We start from the raw sequence: 20,449 nt of genomic DNA on the forward strand, positions 1-20,449 counted from the left end.
TTGTTGCTTTTAAAGTTCTCAGTCTGGTGAATGTACATATGCAGATAACTGCGTACTTCATGGAGCTTGCCACTCCTCATACTGAAGAAGCGATAAAACTTGTTGATAAAGTTGGAGGAATTGAATGGTTGATTCAGAAATATGAGGTCGATGGAGCATCTGCTGTAAAGCTGGACCTTTTACTGGACACTCCCATCATAGTAGTTCCAAGAAACTCACTGAGCAAAGAGTTAGTTTTCCCATCATAGTAGTTTTACCGAATGTGCATTTCTAATCTGTAAAGTGTTGGTGATAATACCTACACGCAAGTGCTCGTATCGAACAAGTAATATAGTGTACAATTAAATCCGGATATCGATCCCATGAGGAATATTCAACTGTTTAAGTCTAAGCGATAGATTCTACCAACCATGTTCAAGCCCACCCTATGATCTAGCGTGGTTATTGGTAGATTTATTTAATACCTTGAGGGTTTGCTTATCAGTAGTAGTTATTTAATAACCTTGAGATTCAAATTAGTTCCACACATATTACTGAAGATTGAACAAACCCAGTTACCGACAATCTACAAGGACTTTTTAGTTTCTCAGAGTCTTTGATTTACAGATTGGCAGTTTCTTCCTGTATACCTTTCCTTTGTTGTCCACTTTTATGCTGTAATGGATTGTTTGAATCTTTAAATATTTGCAGTAAAACCAGCAAATATTTTTAGTGCTCAAGTTCTTGAAGGTGTTCTCCCCTTCCACTAATTTTGAAGGGATACTATGACATTTGGTAGCCAACATGTGAAATTTGTTCAAATTTTTGTTTACTTTATGATTTAACATACGGCAATCTATATTAACGGACTTCTTTCAATTCCCAAAGGATTTTAGGTCGTTCAGAACTTCAGGATGTTTTGCAGGTCTCTCACGTTTTGATCTTTGAGAGCCTGAGGAATGATTATTGAATTTATCATATTCCTTCATTTCATTGACTTAATCTTATTTTTCTTAACATAGAATTACAAAGGAATCTGGTAGCGGGAGTTTTAAAATACTATATGTTTGTCTCTCTTGCTTATCTGCAAAAGTTGTTGGTAATTACCTTTTAGTAATGATGGTAAATTTGTTTTGTACTTTCTTTGTGAGAACTGAGAAGTAAAAATCTAAAAAGATCTTTCCAGTACCTCGTTTTTGTCGAGTGGACATGATATGTTAAATGTACATTCAAATAACATGGAAATCAGGTTCATGAGTTTTTATATGCTGTCTCCTTGTCTTGCTTGCTTCATATCTGCAAAACATGATGGTTATTATATTTTAATATTTATATTATTTGATTTGAAGCTGAAATTCCTTTTTCTTTTTCTTTTTAGAAACAAACGTGGCCTTTTTAGAACCCCTTTCTGTTGAGTGGAAATGTTATGTTCACAAATCTGTTAATGCAGTTTCATGCAACTTGATCTTGGCCATCTACGGATCAGAAATGCATTCAGTTGGCATGGATGTCGTGAGAAAGATACGTCTGCTGTCCATCTTGATGTTCTTGATGCAGAGGTTATTATTTTCATTTGTAGTCTTAGAAACTAGTCCAAAAATCGGTCCTTACTCTGGTTCTATCTGCATGTATACAGATTCTGGGAATCAATATGGCTGTTGGAATTCATGGCTGCATTGGAAAACCAATGATACGGGAAGGAAGAGAAGTTCATGTTTATGTTAGGCGCAGTTTGAGAGACGTCTTTCGCAAAGTCCCAACATTCAATTTGGAAGTTAAAGTAATTTTCCGTTACTATTACTTCTCATTCTGTTTCTTGATCGTCATTTGTTTCTCTCACTGGAGTAACTTTTAATTGGAAGTTTATGTGATTACGGGTGTTTTATCGTTATTACATTCATTTTCGTTCTCCTGTTTTTTTCTCACCAACATGTGTAAGAGGCTGTCTGCATTTAACTTACTTATTTTGTTTGCTTTGCTGAATTTTGGTGAAATCATGTAGAACTTTAGTGAGTCTATCAGGTAGCTAAACATTATTTTTGTAATGAACTTAGAAACATTGTTGCTGATTTATTCTGTCTATTTCTTAGCCATCCACATTTAGTTTCAGAGCCCTACATTCTACTGTATACCCCATATTATCTTTTGTTTTTAAGACACAGCGTCCTTAATGTCGGATAATTAGCTTTGTGTCTCCACACTGTATTCAGATCTAAATGTAGACTAAGGGGAACAGTTAGTTGAATTGGGTAATTTAGGGTTTATTTAAATGCTCTGTGCGACATTTCTGGAAATTGATGGAGCTAATTTGTTTCAAAATCTTATGAAGAAATAGGGTGGGGGGGGGGGGGGGGGGGGGTTGAGAAGATGCGGGATGGAGGTTATACTTCCCAAAACACCGATATGGGGTAAAAGAGATTTTAAGGCTTTGCAGAACTAGTTATGACATAATACACGCACACACACACACACGCACACACACACACACACACACACACACATATATATATATATATATATATATATATATATATATATATATATATATATATATATATATATATATGTGTGTGTGTGTGTACAGTGCTTGAAGTGAATCATTTGTTTATTTCAAGCCTATGTAGTAATTCTCTGGAAACATCTATATCTTTAACGTGAGATCTCCAAATAATTTTGTATAAATACAGTGATATCATCATTCATTTTCTTGTGGAACAGGTGGGTTCGTTGCACGCCGTAATGTCTGATAAGGAATATAATATTCTTCTGGATTGTTTCTACATGAACCTATGTGAACAACCTACTCTTCCTCCTAGTTTCCGAAGCAGCAAATCTTCTGCAAAGGATACAATAAGATTGCTAGCTGATAAGGTGAACATGAATAGCCAGGTCCTTCTGTCGCGTACTGTTACTATAGTGGCTGTTGAAGTAGACTATGCCTTGCTAGAGCTGTGCTATGGGGCTGATAAAGAATCTCCTTTGGCTCATGTTATTGTGAGTATAATTTGTATATGGGGTGTTTGTGTATTTTATGCCCATGTCTACATCTAATTTATGAATTCATGCTTGCTTTTCAATGGGTTTCCTGTTTTGCAGCTTGAAGGTCTTTGGGTTTCATACAGAATGACATCATTAAGTGAAGCTGACCTATATATTACAATACCGAAGTTCTCTATATTAGACATTCGTCCCAATACAAAGGCTGAAATGAGGCTGATGCTTGGCTCGTGCACTGATGCCCCAAAGCAGATGTCTCCTGAAAGAAATGTTGATTTACCAAATTCCACAATGTTTTTAATGGATGGGAGATGGCGACTCTCATCGCAATCATTTGTAGTTCGAGTGCAGCAGCCTCGTGTTCTTGTTGTTCCAGATTTTCTTCTAGCCTTCTGCGAGTTTTTTGTGCCTGCCTTGGGGACTATAACTGGGAGGGACGATATGATGGATGCCAAAAATGATCCAATTTGTAAGAAGAACGGCATAGTTCTTTCCGCTCCTCTATATAAACAAATAGAAGATGTGGTGCAGTTATCTCCAAGTCAACAACTTATAGCTGATACTGTTGGGATTGATGAATACATATATGATGGCTGTGGTAAGATAATCCGTCTTGTGAATGAGGAAGAAGAGAAAGAGTTTCAGTTGTCGGTTTTCCGGCCCATTATTATCATAGGGCGGGGTAAACGGTTGAGGTTCACAAATGTAAAATTTGAGGTACCAACTATTTCTAAATTCTATTTATTTTTTTATGTCTTCTGTTTTCAATTGTTTGATACTATTAGAATAGAAAAGTAGGGTCAAATGGAAAAGCAAAATAAAATTATTATAGAAAAGCCAGAGTAGCCAGACAAATTATATGATGTCCCACTCTCTTATATAAAGATGGGATAAGAGTACACCTTTAAATAAGGAATTCTTCCAAAGATAGACACAAATCTACTAACCTAAGATATCCATGATTACCACATAGACCTAAATAGATTCCTAAATATCTTCGAACATTCCCAGCTAGCTGGAAGCTGTCAGACAAAAATAGGATGCAAAGTAAAATATTTATAACATTCCCTCTTAAGTTGAATCATAGCTCAACTTGTTAACAAAAAAGAAGCAAACATAACAGGTGATCAGTTAGAGTCATACATATAGTTGTCCGGTCAGAGTTGGCTTGGCAGACGAGTTGTCCTGTCACATTCTGTTGGGACACATACTCCAGCCAGAGTCAGCTCAGAAAAGATAGTCTGTAATGTCGGCCACCATGACTGGGTGACTCACACTTGAAGTAGCCTAATCAGGGGTAACTAGAAACTAGACATTAGCAATAACATGGTTAGATTTGACTGATAGTTCGGCCTACATATATAGACTAGGAGTGTTTGTAAAACTCCTTCCCTGCTTCTAACTAACCTTACTTTTTTTTTGCTTTATTTTTTAGAATGGCTTGCTTTTGAGGAAATATACATACTTGAGCAATGATAGCAGCTATTCACTTTCCCAAGAAGATGGCGTCGAAGTATCTTTTCTGGATGATAGTTCTCTGAATAAAAACCATAAAGACTCGGATCAATTGGAAGAATCGTCACACATCTCACATGCTTCCGGCACAGCTCAATATGAATCAAGTAAAATGCCGAGTTTCAGTTTTGAGGCCCAGGTAGATAAATCTTAAACTCTGGATAGTGGATAATTATCTTTTGATAATGAGTCTTTCGACTTTACATTCTGTTTGCTTGCGTATTTTATCGCATGCTTTACTTTGCAGTATATTATGCTTGCATCTCTCAAGTTTCTTTTACTGGATAAATAAAACTTGAAGGATAAATTTTTTCTCCAATCAGACTGATGCAAATCAATTGCTAATGAGTAATGAGTGCTAATTCTATATTAAAAATATAATAGGTTCAGTATTATATCCATGTAATTTGATGTTAAACTAGTGGTTACATGTCTCATATGCAAGTTTGCTCTCCAATCAGTACGTGATAAGGTTTCTGAGAAGACTTTATAGTTGTTTTTTCTTCTTTCATTAAGTTCATGCATCCTCTTTTTTCTACATCTTGAGTCCTTCCTTGAATTTCTTAGCCATGCCTAGAGTATTCCCAGTTTAAAGTTGTCACTTTGAGCGTTTCCATTTTTCCGCTCCAGATCTGTTTCTCGTTTTGATCTTTATTTAGATTTTCTGTTCTATTTAACCCAATTATGCTACCTGAAAGAATGAGATTTAACGTGCCGACATGTTAGCCATTATGAATAAATAGTTTAGTAATTAATGAGTTATCATGGTTTTATTCCTGATGTCTCGTATGAGACTTTCATCTCACACGGCTCCTATGTGATAAAAGAAAGTCAGATGTTAATGTATAACAACTTCAAACTGAAAAGAGACATAGGAGAAATATTTCCTCTATGCTGAGTGTTTATTATTAGCAAAGCATAGAGGTATACAAACTAAGAATCAATATGATTGATTTGATAGCCATAATATATGCCTATCAAATCCCTAGTTGTAATCCCCTAATTTAAGTGATTGATAACACTCCCCCTCAAGCTCTAGCGTATGTATCATATGCTCCTAGCTTGTTACATATATACTCAATACAAGGACCTCTAAGAGCTTTAGTGAGAACATTAGCCAATTGCTTCTTTGAGTTGACAAATTCAATAGCAATGCAGCCCGGCTCAATCTTCTGTCTTACAAAGTGACAGTCGACTTCTATATCTTTTGTCCTTTCATGGGAGACTGGATTTGAAGCTGGCAGGCTGTGTTTATGTCATTTTCTGATCTTCCTGTTGGCTTCTTTGAAGCTGGCACGCTGTGTTCTGCGATTGAGCTTTGTCAAACTAGACTCGCATATTGCCTTTCAATGAAATATTCCATGCCTAACATGTCCACAATTTGTTATTTCACAACATCTAGGTGTCAGAAAATAAATTCTCAAAATCTGCTTTGGGGAATGAGAAGTACTTGACTCTTTTAATACATGTCTATTTCACTTGCATGCTCGAACATGATTTTGTCGCCGTCTTTATTCCTGATTTTTTTTTTTTTTTTCATTTTTTAGGTTGTTTCTCCTGAATTCACCTTCTATGACAGCAGTAAGTCATTCTTGGACGATTCTACACATGGTGAAAAGCTTCTACGTGCAAAAACAGACTTTAGCTTCATGTGAGTCTTAGCTTTTACTTATTAATGGTTTTCATCACATGAAATTCTAGAGCAAAGTTTCTGACCAGATGGAATTAAGGCAGCTCAGGAACTCGTTGATTTGTAGTAATTGCTACATCCCTTTTCCAGATATATGCTCTTGCCTCTTAAAGGATTTTTTAATTTGGCAATTTATGTTTGACTGTGGATGTAGAATATGTTCTTGTACAATAAGCGGATGAGTTGAATCTATGTGGTTATGCCTTTTTGCACAATGGAATATTAGGATATTCCAGTTGAGAAATCCTTCACCTCAGTAATCACTGTAAATTTTAGTCACTGCATTTGTTCTTTATTCCATGCAGGAATACAAGTTTTATCTCTTGTTTTGGTTTTGCTCAATAGGTATGCATCAAAAGAAGATGATAGATGGATAAGGGGCCTTCTCAAGGATTTAACCGTGGAGGCTGGTTCTGGTCTTGTTGTTCTTGATCCAGTGGATGTTTCTGGGGGATTTACTTCAGTCAAAGATAAAACAAACATATCTGTAGTGTCCACCGATATCTATGCTCATCTTTCTCTAAGTGTGGTTTCCCTTTTACTAAATCTTCAAAGTCAGGCATCTACAGCACTGCAATTTGGAAATGCTGACCCCCTGTCACCTTGTACAAATTTTGATCGGATATGGGTGTCCCCAAAAGGTGTCTGTTGTTTTTCTTTAAGTATTTATATATTTTTTTCTTTAACCCGCTCTGCCTCTTTCTATAGAAGTCTGACTGTACATGATTTATTGTACTTACTTGTTCACAGCAAATGAGCGTCTCAGCAATATGACATTTTGGAGACCTCGAGCACCGGCAAACTATGTTGTTTTGGGTGATTGTGTGACCTCAAGGTAATCGTGGAATACATATTACCTTATTGATTGTTTCTTATGTGTCACTATAGAATCCAAATGATGCATTAATTACTCCTTTTCCAGTATTATCTTCATTGCTCATAAATTATTTCAAACATTAACTCTCACAATGAAAATAAGTAACTAATGGAGAAATAATTAGTGGGATGGACTTAAGTCTTAATCATGTTATAATTTTTCCTTATGATCCATGCATATTTAGTAATGCATTTAGTAGCTTTCTTAATATGGGTACAAAACCTTTAATGACAGTTGATTTCAAACGGAGGGAATATAAATAATTTATGTATCCATCTTTATTTGTGTCGGAGACCTTGTAGAAAAAATCATTTGTGCTAAATGTGATAGTAAAAGATCTGCTGTTGTTTGATTCTTGGGTTTGGGAGAGCAGGGGACTTCCAGGTTTGGTTTTTGTTTTTTTAATCTATTTTGGGTCGTATATAGCAGCTTAAATTATTTTTTATATATAGTGGTGGTTATGGTTGTACTGATGCCTATGTTTGCTTTGAAATGTAACCCGATTTATGAGCAAATTATAAATGTCCTGTCATAGTAAGCTACTCTCTCCGAATTTAATGTATGTCTCCTGTCACCCTTTTTTGATGTATGCATTAACTGTTTCCATTTCATACTGTGCAGGCCAAATCCCCCTTCACAGTCAGTCCTGGCTGTAAGTAACGCATACGGTCGTGTACGAAAGCCTCTTGGTTTTAAGCTCATTGGTTTATTTTCAAGTATTCAGGGACAACAGACTGATCAAATTCTTTCAAGTGCTGATAGTGACTGTTCTCTTTGGTTACCCATTGCACCTCCTGGATACTTGGCATTAGGGTGTGTTGCACATGTTGGAAGTCAACCACCTCCAAGTCACATTGTTCACTGTATTCGTTCCGATCTGGTGACATCATCAACATATTTAGAATGTTTACTCAATAGTTCTGCTAATCATTTGTTTGAATCCGGATTTAGCATATGGCGACTTGACAACTGTCTCGGGTCATTTTACGCCCATCCATCCTCTGGCTGTCCCTCCAGAGATTCTTGTTTTGACCTGAATCATCTTCTTCTATGGAACTCTAGCCAGCGTCAATCTTCATCAAATGAATCTCTCTTGGATTTCAATACTGGACAGGAAAATGCTTGCCTCCAGACAAGTAATCAGGGTTCAACTTCATCTGGATGGGATGTTTTAAGATCAATATCTAAAGCAAGTACATATTACATGTCAACCCCAAATTTTGAACGAATCTGGTGGGACAGAGGTGGTGATCTTCGGAGACCATTTTCAATATGGAGACCTATACCACGCCTTGGATATGCCATACTGGGTGACTGTATAACTGAAGGGTTAGAACTTCTTTTTATGCAATCTTTGTTACTTTTTTGTATTTTTTAGTGGCAGTATCAGGTTACTTATCTTTCTTTTTTGTAATGTTGCTTCTCAGCTTGGAACCTCCTCCATTAGGCATCATTTTCAAAGCTGATGACCCTGAAATTTCTGCAAAACCTGTCCAGTTTACACAAGTTGCTCGTATAGGCAAGAAAGGCACAGATGAAGTTTTCTTCTGGTACCCCATTGCCCCTCCTGGTTATGCTTCTTTGGGATGTATGGTAACTCAACACGATGAAGCACCTTGTTTGGAATCTATTTGCTGCCCAAGAATGGATTTAGTTAGCCAAGCTAACATTGCTGAGATGCCTATTTCAAGATCATCAAGTTCAAAAGCATCTAATTGTTGGAGTATCTGGAAAGTTGAGAATCAGGTTAAGTTACATGATAGTTTTGAACCGACTATGTTCTTACCCTCACCATTTCTCACACCCACCAGTTCCAGAGTAGCATTTTTTCCCTTCACCATTCATGTATTACTTTGTACTGCAGGCATGCACCTTTCTTGCTCGTTCTGACCTCAAAAAACCATCAAGCATATTATCATTTGCAATTGGTGACTCAGTGAAGCCAAAGACAAGGGATAATTTAACAGCTGACATGAAAATAAGATGCTTTTCTCTGACTATTTTGGACAGCTTGTGTGGAATGGTTTACCCCTTACTGATTATTTTTTTCCCTTTGCCATGCTCAGTAATTTTAAGCTTGATTTATTTCTTGATTTTCTATCTGTGTTCCTCAGATGACTCCACTTTTTGATGCCACAATTACTAACATCAAGCTAGCAAGTCACGGTCGCCTTGAGGCCATGAATGCTGTATTGATTTCTTCCTTTGCCGCGTCAACTTTTAATATTCATTTAGAAGCTTGGGAGCCACTTGTTGAGCCATTTGAGGGAATATTTAAGTAAGAATTTTTCAATCTTTTTTCCTTTTTCAAAAAACGAAAAACAATAATTGATAACATATTCGTTTGCAATCATCTTACTGCACAATAATTATTCTTTTATTTGGAAGGATGGAAACTTATGATACCAATTTAAGCCAACCGGTAAAAGTAGCCAAAAGAATGCGAATTGCTGCTACCAGTATTCTGAATGTGAATCTAAGTGCTGCAAATATTGATACCTTAGCGCAAACAATGGATTCATGGAGAAAGCAGAGGGAACTTGAAGAGAAAGCAATGAGATTGTATGAGGTTGAATGACTCTTTTTACTTCACACTCTTTTCAGGTTCCTTTTATTTTATACACCTTCTTAACTTCTTATTAACCTCCACAGGAAGCTGCTGGCCCTGATGCATCTGACCAAGAATCGACACATCTGGCTTTGGATGAAGACGATTTTCAGACGGTGATAGTGGAAAATAAGCTTGGCTGTGATATATACCTAAAGAAAACTCAACTTAATTCGCATACCATTAATTTACTTCGGGATGATGATTGTGCCTCTTTATGGATACCACCTCCAAGATACTCAGACAGATTAAATGTTTCGGATGAAGCAAGGGAACCTCGATGTTACGTTGGAGTTCAAATTGTTGAAGCACAGGTTGTTATGTATCAATTTAGATAATTCAGAGATTTATTACTCTATTTTCTTGAAAAACAAAAGTAAATATGTTATTTAAGTTTTATTTTTCTACCATTTTCTGCAGGGTTTACCTCTCCTTGATGATGGAAATAGTCATCGATTTTTTTGTGCTCTGCGCTTGGTTGTAGAGAATCAAGAAGCTAATTCGCAAAAGCTTTTCCCTCAAAGTGCAAGAACAAAGTGTGTTAGACCACTATCAACTAAAGTTAATGATCTTGACGAAGGCACAGCTAGATGGAATGAACTCTTCATTTTCGAAGTTCCTCGGAAGGTATGCTAAAAACCCATGGCTTAACCAAATCATAAAAAAATAAAATCTTTTATTTTTTAAATTGGCCTTCTAAATATGGCCTACAACACACGCACTCAAAGGGATTCGAACCCCCGACCTCTCACCAAACACCTCTATGGGATAGACTCCTGTTCCACTAATCTAAACGTAGACGGCAAAAACTAGTTATTTGGTTAATTAAATTATTCCTAAAATAATTTTGACTTGTCTTCCAAGACAAGTCATGGAGATAAATATCAATTAATTATTGGCCAATAGGATTTTTTTTTTTTTTTTTTAATTTTACAACTTTTTTAAGTTGGCTCGTATATATCTATGGTATTTAAGTTTGTCCAAAATTCATTTTTTGTTATTGTCCTAGGGAATGGCTAAGTTGGAGGTGGAAGTAACAAACCTTGCTGCAAAGGCCGGTAAAGGTAGGCTATAAATGATAGCACTATTTCCTTATTTCTTTCTGTTCTTTTTTCTTCTTGAATGCAGGAGATTCTGTACTATGTACTGATGCATTTTCTTTTGATATTCAAGGGTGCACTTGGCACAGATTATCCAATATATTTTTTTGTAGCACAGAAAACGAGAATTTCCTCAATTGGTTGCTACCCATTACTTTACTATTGCATGCACTTAGAGAACCCTGGTTTCGCAGTTTAAAAAAAACATATTTTATTGTTATCCACTGAACAATCTGTGAGATTTACATTTTTCTTTTGAAGAATGGTTTGCTAGAAAAAAAAAAATAACATTTATTTTTTCGGGATGTACAATTTAATGCAGATAGGTTAGTCTAATTAGGTTCAATTTTTTTCCTTTCATCGTATACGACGATTACAACAGGTACTAGACTACAATAGATATATGCTGTGTTAATTTAGTCTAAAACTTGTTTTCTCAAATATTAGGTGAGGTCGTGGGTGCATGTTCATTCTCTGTTGGACATGGGACGAGCATGTTGAAAAAGGTTACTTCTGTTAAAATGCTCCACCAGTCATCTGAAGTTCAAAGTATTACATCTTATCCACTAAAAAGAAAGGTATGTGGTATATGTTTTTTCATGTTTCTCCATTTGTCTCGTGTGTTCAATATCATAACTTTCTCCTGCTCTTTACCATTTCTCTTTCCAGGGCGAATATATTGATGAAATGCATTCTTGTTCTTGCCTTTTCGTTTCCACTTCTTTCATTGAGAAGAGTATGGCTACCGACTTTGAGGATAAATGGGGAGATCGAGATGATGTAGATGAAGATATGGGTTTCTGGGTTGCACTTGGTCCAGAAGGTCCATGGGATGGTTTTCGTTCATTGCTTCCTCTATCAGTGATTACCATGAAACTCCAAAATGATTTTGTGGCTTTAGAGGTGTCTATGAAAGATGGAAAGAAGCATGCGGTTTTCAGGGGTCTTGCTACGGTGACCAATGATTCAGATATCCAATTGAATATTTCAACATGTCATGTCTCACTGGTTAATGGTCATGATATTTCTTCTAGTGTAAGTAGAAATAACATCGTCATAGAAGAGATGTTTGAAAATCAACAATATCATCCAGGATCTGGTTGGGGTAACAATGAATATGGTTCTCGTGATAAGGATCCAGGGCGTTGGAGTACAAGGGATTTCTCTTATTCTTCTAAAGTAAGTTTCTTTTAAATAGTGATATTTTAGAAATATTTGTTTTAATAAATTTAGATGATTTTTTTCCTGCTTTTCTCAAAGGAGTTCTTCGAACATCCTCTCCCCCCTGGATGGAAATGGGCATCAACATGGACTGTTGACAAATCTCAGTTTGTTGATACTGATGGTTGGGCTTATGGGCCTGACTATCATAGTCTGAAATGGCCTCCAAGTTCTCCCAAGTCTGGAACAAAATCAGCCCGTGATGCTGTCCGTCGAAGGCGTTGGATTCGAACAAGGCAAGAAGTTGATGACTGGGCCACAACAAACCCAAATTTTCTTGACGTTACTATATCCCCAGGTTGCTCTTCAGTTTTACCCTGGAGAAGCATGTCAAGGAATTCTAACCAGTGTCTACGAATTCGGCCATCCAGTGATCATTCTCAAACTTCCTATGCTTGGGGCCGTCCAGTTTCTGTTGAGAAGGACCCGCTATCTGTCGAACAACCTTCACTTTCTCGTCAGAGTACCTTGAAGCATGTAAGTAAGACCCCAGTTTCACCATTGAGGCTAGATCAGATGGAGAAGAAGGACCTTCTTTGGTGTTGCCCTGGATCTGGTGGTAAATTATTTTGGCTTTCCATCGGCACAGATGCATCGGTTCTTCATACAGATCTTAATACCCCTATTTATGATTGGAAAATATCTGTGAGTTCTCCACTGCGGTTGGAGAACAGACTTCCTTGTTCTGCAGAATTCAAAATCTGGGAAAGGTTGAAAGATGGTAAAAATGTAGAAAGACAACATGGTTTTGTAGCATCACGTGGGACTGTACACATATATACTGCTGACATACAGAATCCGATATATGTGATGTTATTTGTTCAGGGTGGCTGGGTTGTGGAAAAGGTAAACCTTCTTTTGGTTGTACTGGGCATATGCATGCATGTTTGAGTATATATGTGCACGATACCATTGTTTCTGAAAAAAAATATTCAATGATTTCATCTCTCTTGGTAAATCAGGACCCTGTTCTTGTTTTGGATATGGCATGTGGTAATCACGTTTCCTCATTTTGGATGCTTCACCAGCAGAAAAAAAGGTAGTCCGAGAATTCTTTACGTATATATGTCTCAATATTTTCTTCTTCTTTATATGTTATGCACCTTCTTGCACCTCGTGCACATGCTTTTGTGAATTCATATAGTTGTCAATTGCAAGAGTCGGTACCTGTCCACGGCTATTAAACCCAAGGTCAGTGGTTAAGATGATATCCCTCCCCTACTTTCCCGATGTAGGGAAGGTTTGAATTTGACAAAAGAAAATACAGTTGCCTTCAATTTTCTCATTTCATCAAGTATTTGATGTAGAATGGGGATGCAGGCATGGATTTCGTTTCTTCCTATTATATAAGTTGCTTTGTTCAGCAAAAAAGGCCTATTATTCTGTGAATGTCCTATGAAATTTATGCTTTGAGCTGAGTTGATAATCATCTACCAGCATGACTTGTTCATCTGAGTCACTGACAACATTCTGTGATGGAATTTAGTAATTTATCCTAAAAAGCCATCTATGAAGAAAATAGCATTTAGCTACTTCGATTTGCCCTGGGACATCTTATTAATCACTGATTAAGGAGACCTCAGCTCTATGACTGTGCCATATGTCTGTTGAAATGGTGATTTATTTGCTATATGTACATGAAATTCTATATAAGACCTGATAATTGAACTGAACTGATATATACAAGCACTTGAATCGGTGGTAGACCTAAATGCGACTTTTATCGAGTATCTGATAGAGCATTGCAGTCTTTGTGATAAAGGGTCCAGAAATGGTAAGTAATGTCATCCATCATGTCCAGGGAATATGTTAAATAATAAAACTGTGGGCAACATGTTCATAATATTTGCGTACTTGGTTGAACGGTAACAGTCATGTTGATGATGTCATTCTCATCAGTATTTGAAAATTATTTTGACTGTACTCATAGCTGTATCCTTGGGCAAGTGATCATAAATATGCCTGAGCCACTTACGACGTTATGAGTATTGTGTGAAATGTATGTATCAAACTGGTTTAAAGTTAGTTTTCTGTTAAAAATTCTGACATGCATCTAGATGTAGAAGTTATAATGGGATATAATTAATGTTAAGCTACAACTCATCAGCTCCTAGGATGATTAACCTACTCACGACTTTGTTTCATTCTATTGTTACAAAAATATTTCCTTCGTAAAATACTAGAGGCAATGTGACTGCCTTGACAATGTGAAATTAGGTTTTCAAATTGATAATTGATTTGACTGGTTTCACTTCTTCTTGATTCCTTTCATGAAGGAGGTTACGGGTGAGCATTGAGCGTGACTTGGGAGGAACTGCAGCTGCCCCCAAAACAATAAGGTTTTTTGTTCCCTACTGGATAAATAATGATTCCTTCCTCCCATTGGCTTATAGAGTAGTGGAAATTGAACCGCTGGAAAGTGGGGACGTGGATTCTCTTGTCATCTCCAAAGCAGTTAAATCTGCAAAATCGGCATCGAGACATCCTTCAACCTCAGTGGTTGCGGGACAGGTTGGTATGAGGAAAAACATTCAAGTGCTCGAAGCTATTGAAGATACTAGTCCAACACCCAGTATGCTTTCTCCACAAGATTATGTTGGCCGTGGTGGCGTTATGCTGTTTTCATCGCGAAATGATACGTATCTGTCCCCAAGGGTGGGTGTTGCTGTTGCTATTCGGGATTCTGAAAATTTCAGTCCTGGGGTATCACTTCTTGAGCTAGAGAAAAAGGTTATATGGAGACTATCATTTGTTTTTCATGATTATTTGAGAGTTATTTTCCTTTAGATGAAATTTTGGTCTTACAGTATCTAATGTTGCTACTTGATTCTTCAGCAAAGGGTTGATGTGAGGGCATCCCATTCTGACGGAACATACTACAAGCTTTCAGCTGTGCTGCACATGACTTCAGACAGAACAAAGGTAGAAATACTGATCTACAATTAGTAAATTAAATACTCATTGTGCAATTAAGGTATACACAGATTCTGCCATTTTGGTTTCATATGTATGCAAATTCTTACCTTCACATATATCTACTTGGTTAGTAAGCTTAGTATATTATTTTCTAGGTTTGATTGATAATAATACTTTCCATTCTGGATTGATTTACACCTGACTTCCAGTAGTTGTATATAGATTATACATGAGCAACTCGTAACTTAAGATTACTGAAATATTCCAATGAAACCTAGGAACAGATTCATCTGTAATCATTGTTCATTGAAAATTGAATTTTTCTATCTTATCTGCAGTTTTTTGCTTCAAAGTATGCAAAGTGGATATTTGACATGACAATACCTGTATATATGTAGGTTGTACATTTCCAGCCACACACAATGTTTATTAACAGAGTTGGGTGTAGCATATGCATGCGGCAATCTGATAGTCAATCACTAGAGTGGCTTCATCCTACTGAACCTCCCAAACATTTTGGATGGCAATCCGGAAAAGATGAATTGCTTACGGTATGTGTATCAGCCGTATCCTTAATCCGGAAAAGATGAATTGCTTACATGCATGTGAATTGACTTACCTTATCTGTCTTATTGCTTAAGTTGCGGATGGAGGGCTACCAGTGGAGTGCACCATTCACTATTGGCTCTGAAGGTCTAATGTCTATATGCCTGAGGAGTGAGCTGGGAGGTGATCAAATGAATCTTTCAATACAAGTAAGAGGCGGAACAAAGACCTCTCGCTATGAAGCTATATTTCGTCCGGATTCTTTTTCAAGTCCTTACAGGTGATTGCTGAATAATACTTCTTTATATGATTTTGTTTTTCTTGGAATTAAATCAATCATCTCACACAGAATTGATGCAATTGGATGTATGGGTATGTAGTAATACCGTTGTTTCTTTAGTGGAGAAGCAAGTTTTAGTCTCTAATGAGCTTGTTCTTCATGGCGACTTATTTTGCGTCGTTATAGTGTTACCACTAATATATATTAGTTTTGAGGAACTGAACTTTGTGTCCTAATGTTGTTTTCTCATTTTAAGTTTTTTCTTCAATTTGTTAGCTTCTGGGACGCGTTCATCTTGCAAGTTTTTTTTTATTTTTATTTTTGAGAAACATCCAGCGGGGTGGGGGTTAGGCAAGAGATCATCGTGCAAACTGAGTAGGAGTTAGTTTCCATGGATAATTGTTATCCTGTTTAGCAGAAACTTGGCTATGCTGTCTCATTGTTTGTTTTCTCCGTTTTTGGGATGTTCACTCGATGTGGTCTACTTTTTGAAATCACAGGCTAAAGACTGGAGAATGTTAAGACCAAAGGTCAATCTACACAAATACTTGGTTTGATGTCATCCGGACAACCTTTTTAACAAAAATATAAGAGTACTAGATTGCTGATGAAAACTTTAATGCTTTAGGCAGATTGAAAATCGTGGAAAGTTCACTTGAAATAACTGTATGTGTAAGACTTTTACCTTGCAAACATAAAATATCTTCTATTAAAAGTGCTATAGCAATATTGATGATTTTTACCGTTACCGAAGAAAGTAGCAATTAAGACGTGTGATTAATTTTGTAAACTTGTTCATGTTAACCAAGGAAAGCAAAGGGTTCATGATTTTAATTGTCTGCCATAGATATTTAATTGTTTGACCATTAATTGAACGTCTTTTCCTGTTAATATACTCCGATTTCTAATGCAACCTATTAACAGGATTGAAAATCGCTCTCTTTTCCTACCAATACAATTTCGGCAAGTCAGTGGTTCCACAGACTCGTGGAGGTCTCTACTTCCTAATGCTGCTGCTTCTTTTTCATGGGAAGACCTTGGTAGAGAGCGATGTTTGGAACTATTTATAGATGGAGATGATCCAAGGACAACACAGAAGTATGATATTGATGAAATTAAAGATCATCAGCCCGTTCAGGTTGCTGGAGGACCTAGGAGAGGTCTACGAGTCACTATCATCAGGGAAGAGAAAGTAAATGTTGTTAAAATTAGTGACTGGATGCCAGAAAATGAAGCACCGATGCTTTTAAATAGAAGTCTTTCATATGTACAGCAAATTTCTGAAAATAAGTCTCAGCTTCAGCCATCAACTTTTAACTCTGATTGCGAGTTTCATCTCATCCTGGAAGTCGCCGAGCTTGGGTTGTCTGTTGTTGATCACACACCAGAAGAGATATTATATTTGTCCCTGCAAAATTTCTTGCTGTCATATTCTACTGGACTCGGCTCTGGAATTAGTCGGTAAAATTCTTGGTCACTGGACTCTAGCTTGGGCCAACTTTTTGTGTGATATTATTTAGACCTTAGACTGTAATTTTGATTGGATGGTCTTCCTTCCGTTTTACATTTGATCATTTTTTTGAGTATATGCTTGTGCTAATCTTGATTTTTTAACCCAGGTTAAAAATAAGAATGGGGGGGATTCAGTTGGATAATCAGTTGCCTTTAACTCCAATGCCAGTTCTGTTCCGGCCACAAAGAGTTGGAGAGGACACTGATTATATTTTGAAGCTTTCTGTCACACAACAATCTAGTGGATCTTTAGATTTGTGCATATATCCTTACATTGGTTTGCAGGTGAGTGTAGAACTGTATTTGCTGCATAAATAACTGATTTCCTAATGCTAAGAGATGCTTCGAATATTCTTTCAGGGACCTGAAAATACTGCCTTTTTAATTAATATTCACGAACCAATTATTTGGCGCATTCATGGGCTAATCCAGCAAGCTAATATCGCCAGAATCTTTGGTACTCAGACCACTTCTGTTTCTGTTGATCCAATCATTCAAATTGGGTATGTATATCTTTCAACATCATCTGATCCATCTATTTCTGGATTTGCTTCTATGAAGTAGAGTTAAAATCCTAATACTCTGTATTGGCAGTGTTCTTAATGTCTCAGAAGTTCGTCTCAAAGTGACTATGGCTATGTCCCCTACCCAACGGCCAGTTGGTGTCCTTGGCTTTTGGGCAAGCTTAATGACTGCTCTTGGAAATACGGAAAATATGCCAGTAAGCATGTGCTCCTTGTGTTTTTCCATATTGTCTATTTGACGTAATTCCCGAGAATTAGTATTTTACCTCAGAAAGCTTTGAGCTACTATTTTTGATTGACCCTGAAAAGGGTTGTATTGGCAAACCAAATGACTTGGTAGGTTCTAACAAGGAGAAAACATCAGAATTGTTTTATAAGGTTACTCAATGATGTCTTCTGGTAATAAGTTCAACCAAGATTTTGTATCTTTGTCTTGTTTTTCATCTATCCGAGATATCTCCCTTGCTTTTTCGTTTTTCTTTCTTCTTCACTAGGTGACATCATCTGATAGTCTCAGAACATTGCGCTTGTACACGAACCATTGAATTATGAGGGTGTGAGATCCCAAATTGAGAAAGGAGTATAACGAATAGTATTCTTGTATTTCATGTGAGGGTGAACCTAATGAGATACTACTTGTACTAATACTAATATCGTTTTATCAGGTGCGGATAAACCCGAGATTTCAGGAAAATGTATCTATGAGGCATAGTATTCTAGTCGGTAATGCTATCTCAAACATTAAAAAGGATATTCTCAGTCAGCCTCTGCAGCTGCTTTCTGGTGTTGATATTTTGGGAAATGCAAGTAGTGCACTTGGACATATGAGCAAAGGTGTTGCTGCCCTATCAATGGACAAGAAATTCATACAAAGTCGACAAAGACAGGTTAGAAGTTATCCCATTCTGGAAAAAACTTCATGTATTTATAGTCCTGGCTAATTCTCTGTGATTCTTGTAATAGCTAGCTCAGTCCATGCTTGTAAATTTTTTACCTTTGACCTAACAAGATGCCTAGTTGTGTCTGCTAATAGAAGTTCAAGAAATTGCAGAGCCTCATAATACAGTTCCCACTCTTTGATTTCAAAGTGCTAAAGTCAGAACTTCAGACAATAGACTATTCTATTTGTATAGATATTACGCTCGTACCAAAAACATCCTAACTTGTCTGCTGAAAATACCATGCGCAGAACCTGTCGGACATAATTCCTGCTAGTCTTTAGGTAGATACTGCTTTTGCCCATTAACCATGAAAGCCCTTGCTTATCTGTTGGCAGTATTGTGGAACTAGTTGAAAATCGGAAGGAAATTGGGAATTACTGTAAGTTTATGACACATGTATTCATGATGCGTTTTTCTCATGATGTGTGCGTTTTCTTTTTATTGGACAAATTGAGGTTTTACTCAGCCTTCTTTATTGTGCTCCCAAACCAGAAGCAGTCGCAATACCTAGTTAATATTCTCGAATTGACAGCATACCTCTTAAACTGAGCGTTAAACCTCTCCGTTTATTTGACAGCTTTATCTCTAAAGGTGGAAAACCTCTCTCTCTATAAGCTCCATGTTTGCTTCTCATGATAACTTCACATTTTTTTTTGGTGGAGAAAATGATAACTTCACATTGACTAGGCAATCATGTATATCATTGACTATCGTCTTTGGATATCTAATATTTATCACGAATTTCATATGTGCACATGATATTTGTTGTGTAATGCGGTGATTTTTCCTCTAATGGACTTGATCCTTTCCTGCAGGACAACAAAGGTGTAGAGGACTTTGGTGATGTCATTCGAGAAGGAGGTGGGGCCTTAGCTAAAGGCATATTTCGAGGATTCACTGGCATCTTAACAAAACCTCTCGAAGGTGCAAAGGCATCGGGCGTTGAGGGCTTTGTACAGGGTGTTGGGAAGGGATTAATAGGTGCCGCCGCACAACCTGTTAGCGGTGTTTTGGATCTTTTGTCAAAAACTACCGAAGGTGCAAATGCAATGAGAATGAAGATTGCATCTGCTATTGCTTCTGAAGATCAACTTCTCCGCCGAAGATTACCCCGAGCTATTAGTGGTGATAATTTGCTTAGGCCGTATGATGAGTACAAAGCACAGGGACAGGTACTTTCTTTGAACTCCATCCAATGCTCCCATTAAAGCACTCATCATGTTTTGGCTGGTCATTATTATGTTCTATAACTACTATGTTATGGTCTGACAGTTCACATGCTAGAAGATTTATTTTATGTCATCTAGTACCTTTGAATTGTCTTTCCTTAATTTTTACAGCATGAACTGAAGCTGCACATGTTGAGCTTACCTTTTTGCCGCACTGAACTAATTCATCATTTTCTTCACATACGGAGTTGTAAACTGATATTGGCAATTTGAAATTGATTTTGGCAAAATAATAAATGTTATAACTTTCCAAGCGAACCTATGGTATCATTCAATCAGCTGTAGAAATCGTTATTTGTGAATTGACATTCTGATTAGGGTCATCTAGATTGATCTGCTGTGTACTGTGCATGACATTCACTTAATTTCCTTAGTTTCCTACTGCATTGAATTCCCTTCCCTGTAACGGTTATGTATATCATTATGTTATAAATTTGATGGGACTTGAACACAATGCCTCGTAACCTAGGTGCCTCAGCTTAGACAATTAACATCAGCCAGCTCTAAATACTTT

General features: G+C 37.0%; 1 protein-coding gene across 2 annotated transcripts in view; it reads left to right on the plus strand.

The window, feature by feature from the left end:
- The window catches only part of LOC105962815 (calcium-dependent lipid-binding family protein), a 37,367-nt gene that overhangs the window by 15,419 nt on the left and 1,499 nt on the right, over positions 1–20,449 (plus strand). Inside the window, exons 30-60 of one of the 2 annotated variants that reach the window (XM_012987146.2) lie at positions 45–229; positions 1,430–1,538; positions 1,616–1,759; positions 2,698–2,973; positions 3,076–3,693; positions 4,412–4,630; positions 6,039–6,142; positions 6,527–6,822; positions 6,932–7,016; positions 7,680–8,387; positions 8,486–8,804; positions 8,923–9,081; positions 9,173–9,336; positions 9,447–9,627; positions 9,711–9,980; positions 10,087–10,293; positions 10,676–10,730; positions 11,214–11,344; positions 11,436–11,945; positions 12,027–12,833; positions 12,950–13,026; positions 14,264–14,717; positions 14,823–14,909; positions 15,302–15,454; positions 15,545–15,729; positions 16,654–17,190; positions 17,349–17,526; positions 17,602–17,744; positions 17,836–17,962; positions 18,431–18,652; positions 19,522–19,878. In XM_012987146.2, coding sequence (XP_012842600.2) covers positions 45–229; positions 1,430–1,538; positions 1,616–1,759; positions 2,698–2,973; positions 3,076–3,693; positions 4,412–4,630; positions 6,039–6,142; positions 6,527–6,822; positions 6,932–7,016; positions 7,680–8,387; positions 8,486–8,804; positions 8,923–9,081; positions 9,173–9,336; positions 9,447–9,627; positions 9,711–9,980; positions 10,087–10,293; positions 10,676–10,730; positions 11,214–11,344; positions 11,436–11,945; positions 12,027–12,833; positions 12,950–13,026; positions 14,264–14,717; positions 14,823–14,909; positions 15,302–15,454; positions 15,545–15,729; positions 16,654–17,190; positions 17,349–17,526; positions 17,602–17,744; positions 17,836–17,962; positions 18,431–18,652; positions 19,522–19,878 — 8,067 coding nt within the window. The remainder of the gene's footprint in view (positions 1–44; positions 230–1,429; positions 1,539–1,615; positions 1,760–2,697; positions 2,974–3,075; positions 3,694–4,411; positions 4,631–6,038; positions 6,143–6,526; positions 6,823–6,931; positions 7,017–7,679; positions 8,388–8,485; positions 8,805–8,922; positions 9,082–9,172; positions 9,337–9,446; positions 9,628–9,710; positions 9,981–10,086; positions 10,294–10,675; positions 10,731–11,213; positions 11,345–11,435; positions 11,946–12,026; positions 12,834–12,949; positions 13,027–14,263; positions 14,718–14,822; positions 14,910–15,301; positions 15,455–15,544; positions 15,730–16,653; positions 17,191–17,348; positions 17,527–17,601; positions 17,745–17,835; positions 17,963–18,430; positions 18,653–19,521; positions 19,879–20,449) is intronic. The other variant, XM_012987147.2, reaches the window with a different exon arrangement.

The sequence above is a fragment of the Erythranthe guttata genome, chromosome 7 (genome assembly GCF_056151865.1).
Source record: "Erythranthe guttata isolate IM_541 chromosome 7, IM_541, whole genome shotgun sequence".
Taxonomy (NCBI): Eukaryota; Viridiplantae; Streptophyta; class Magnoliopsida; order Lamiales; family Phrymaceae; genus Erythranthe; species Erythranthe guttata.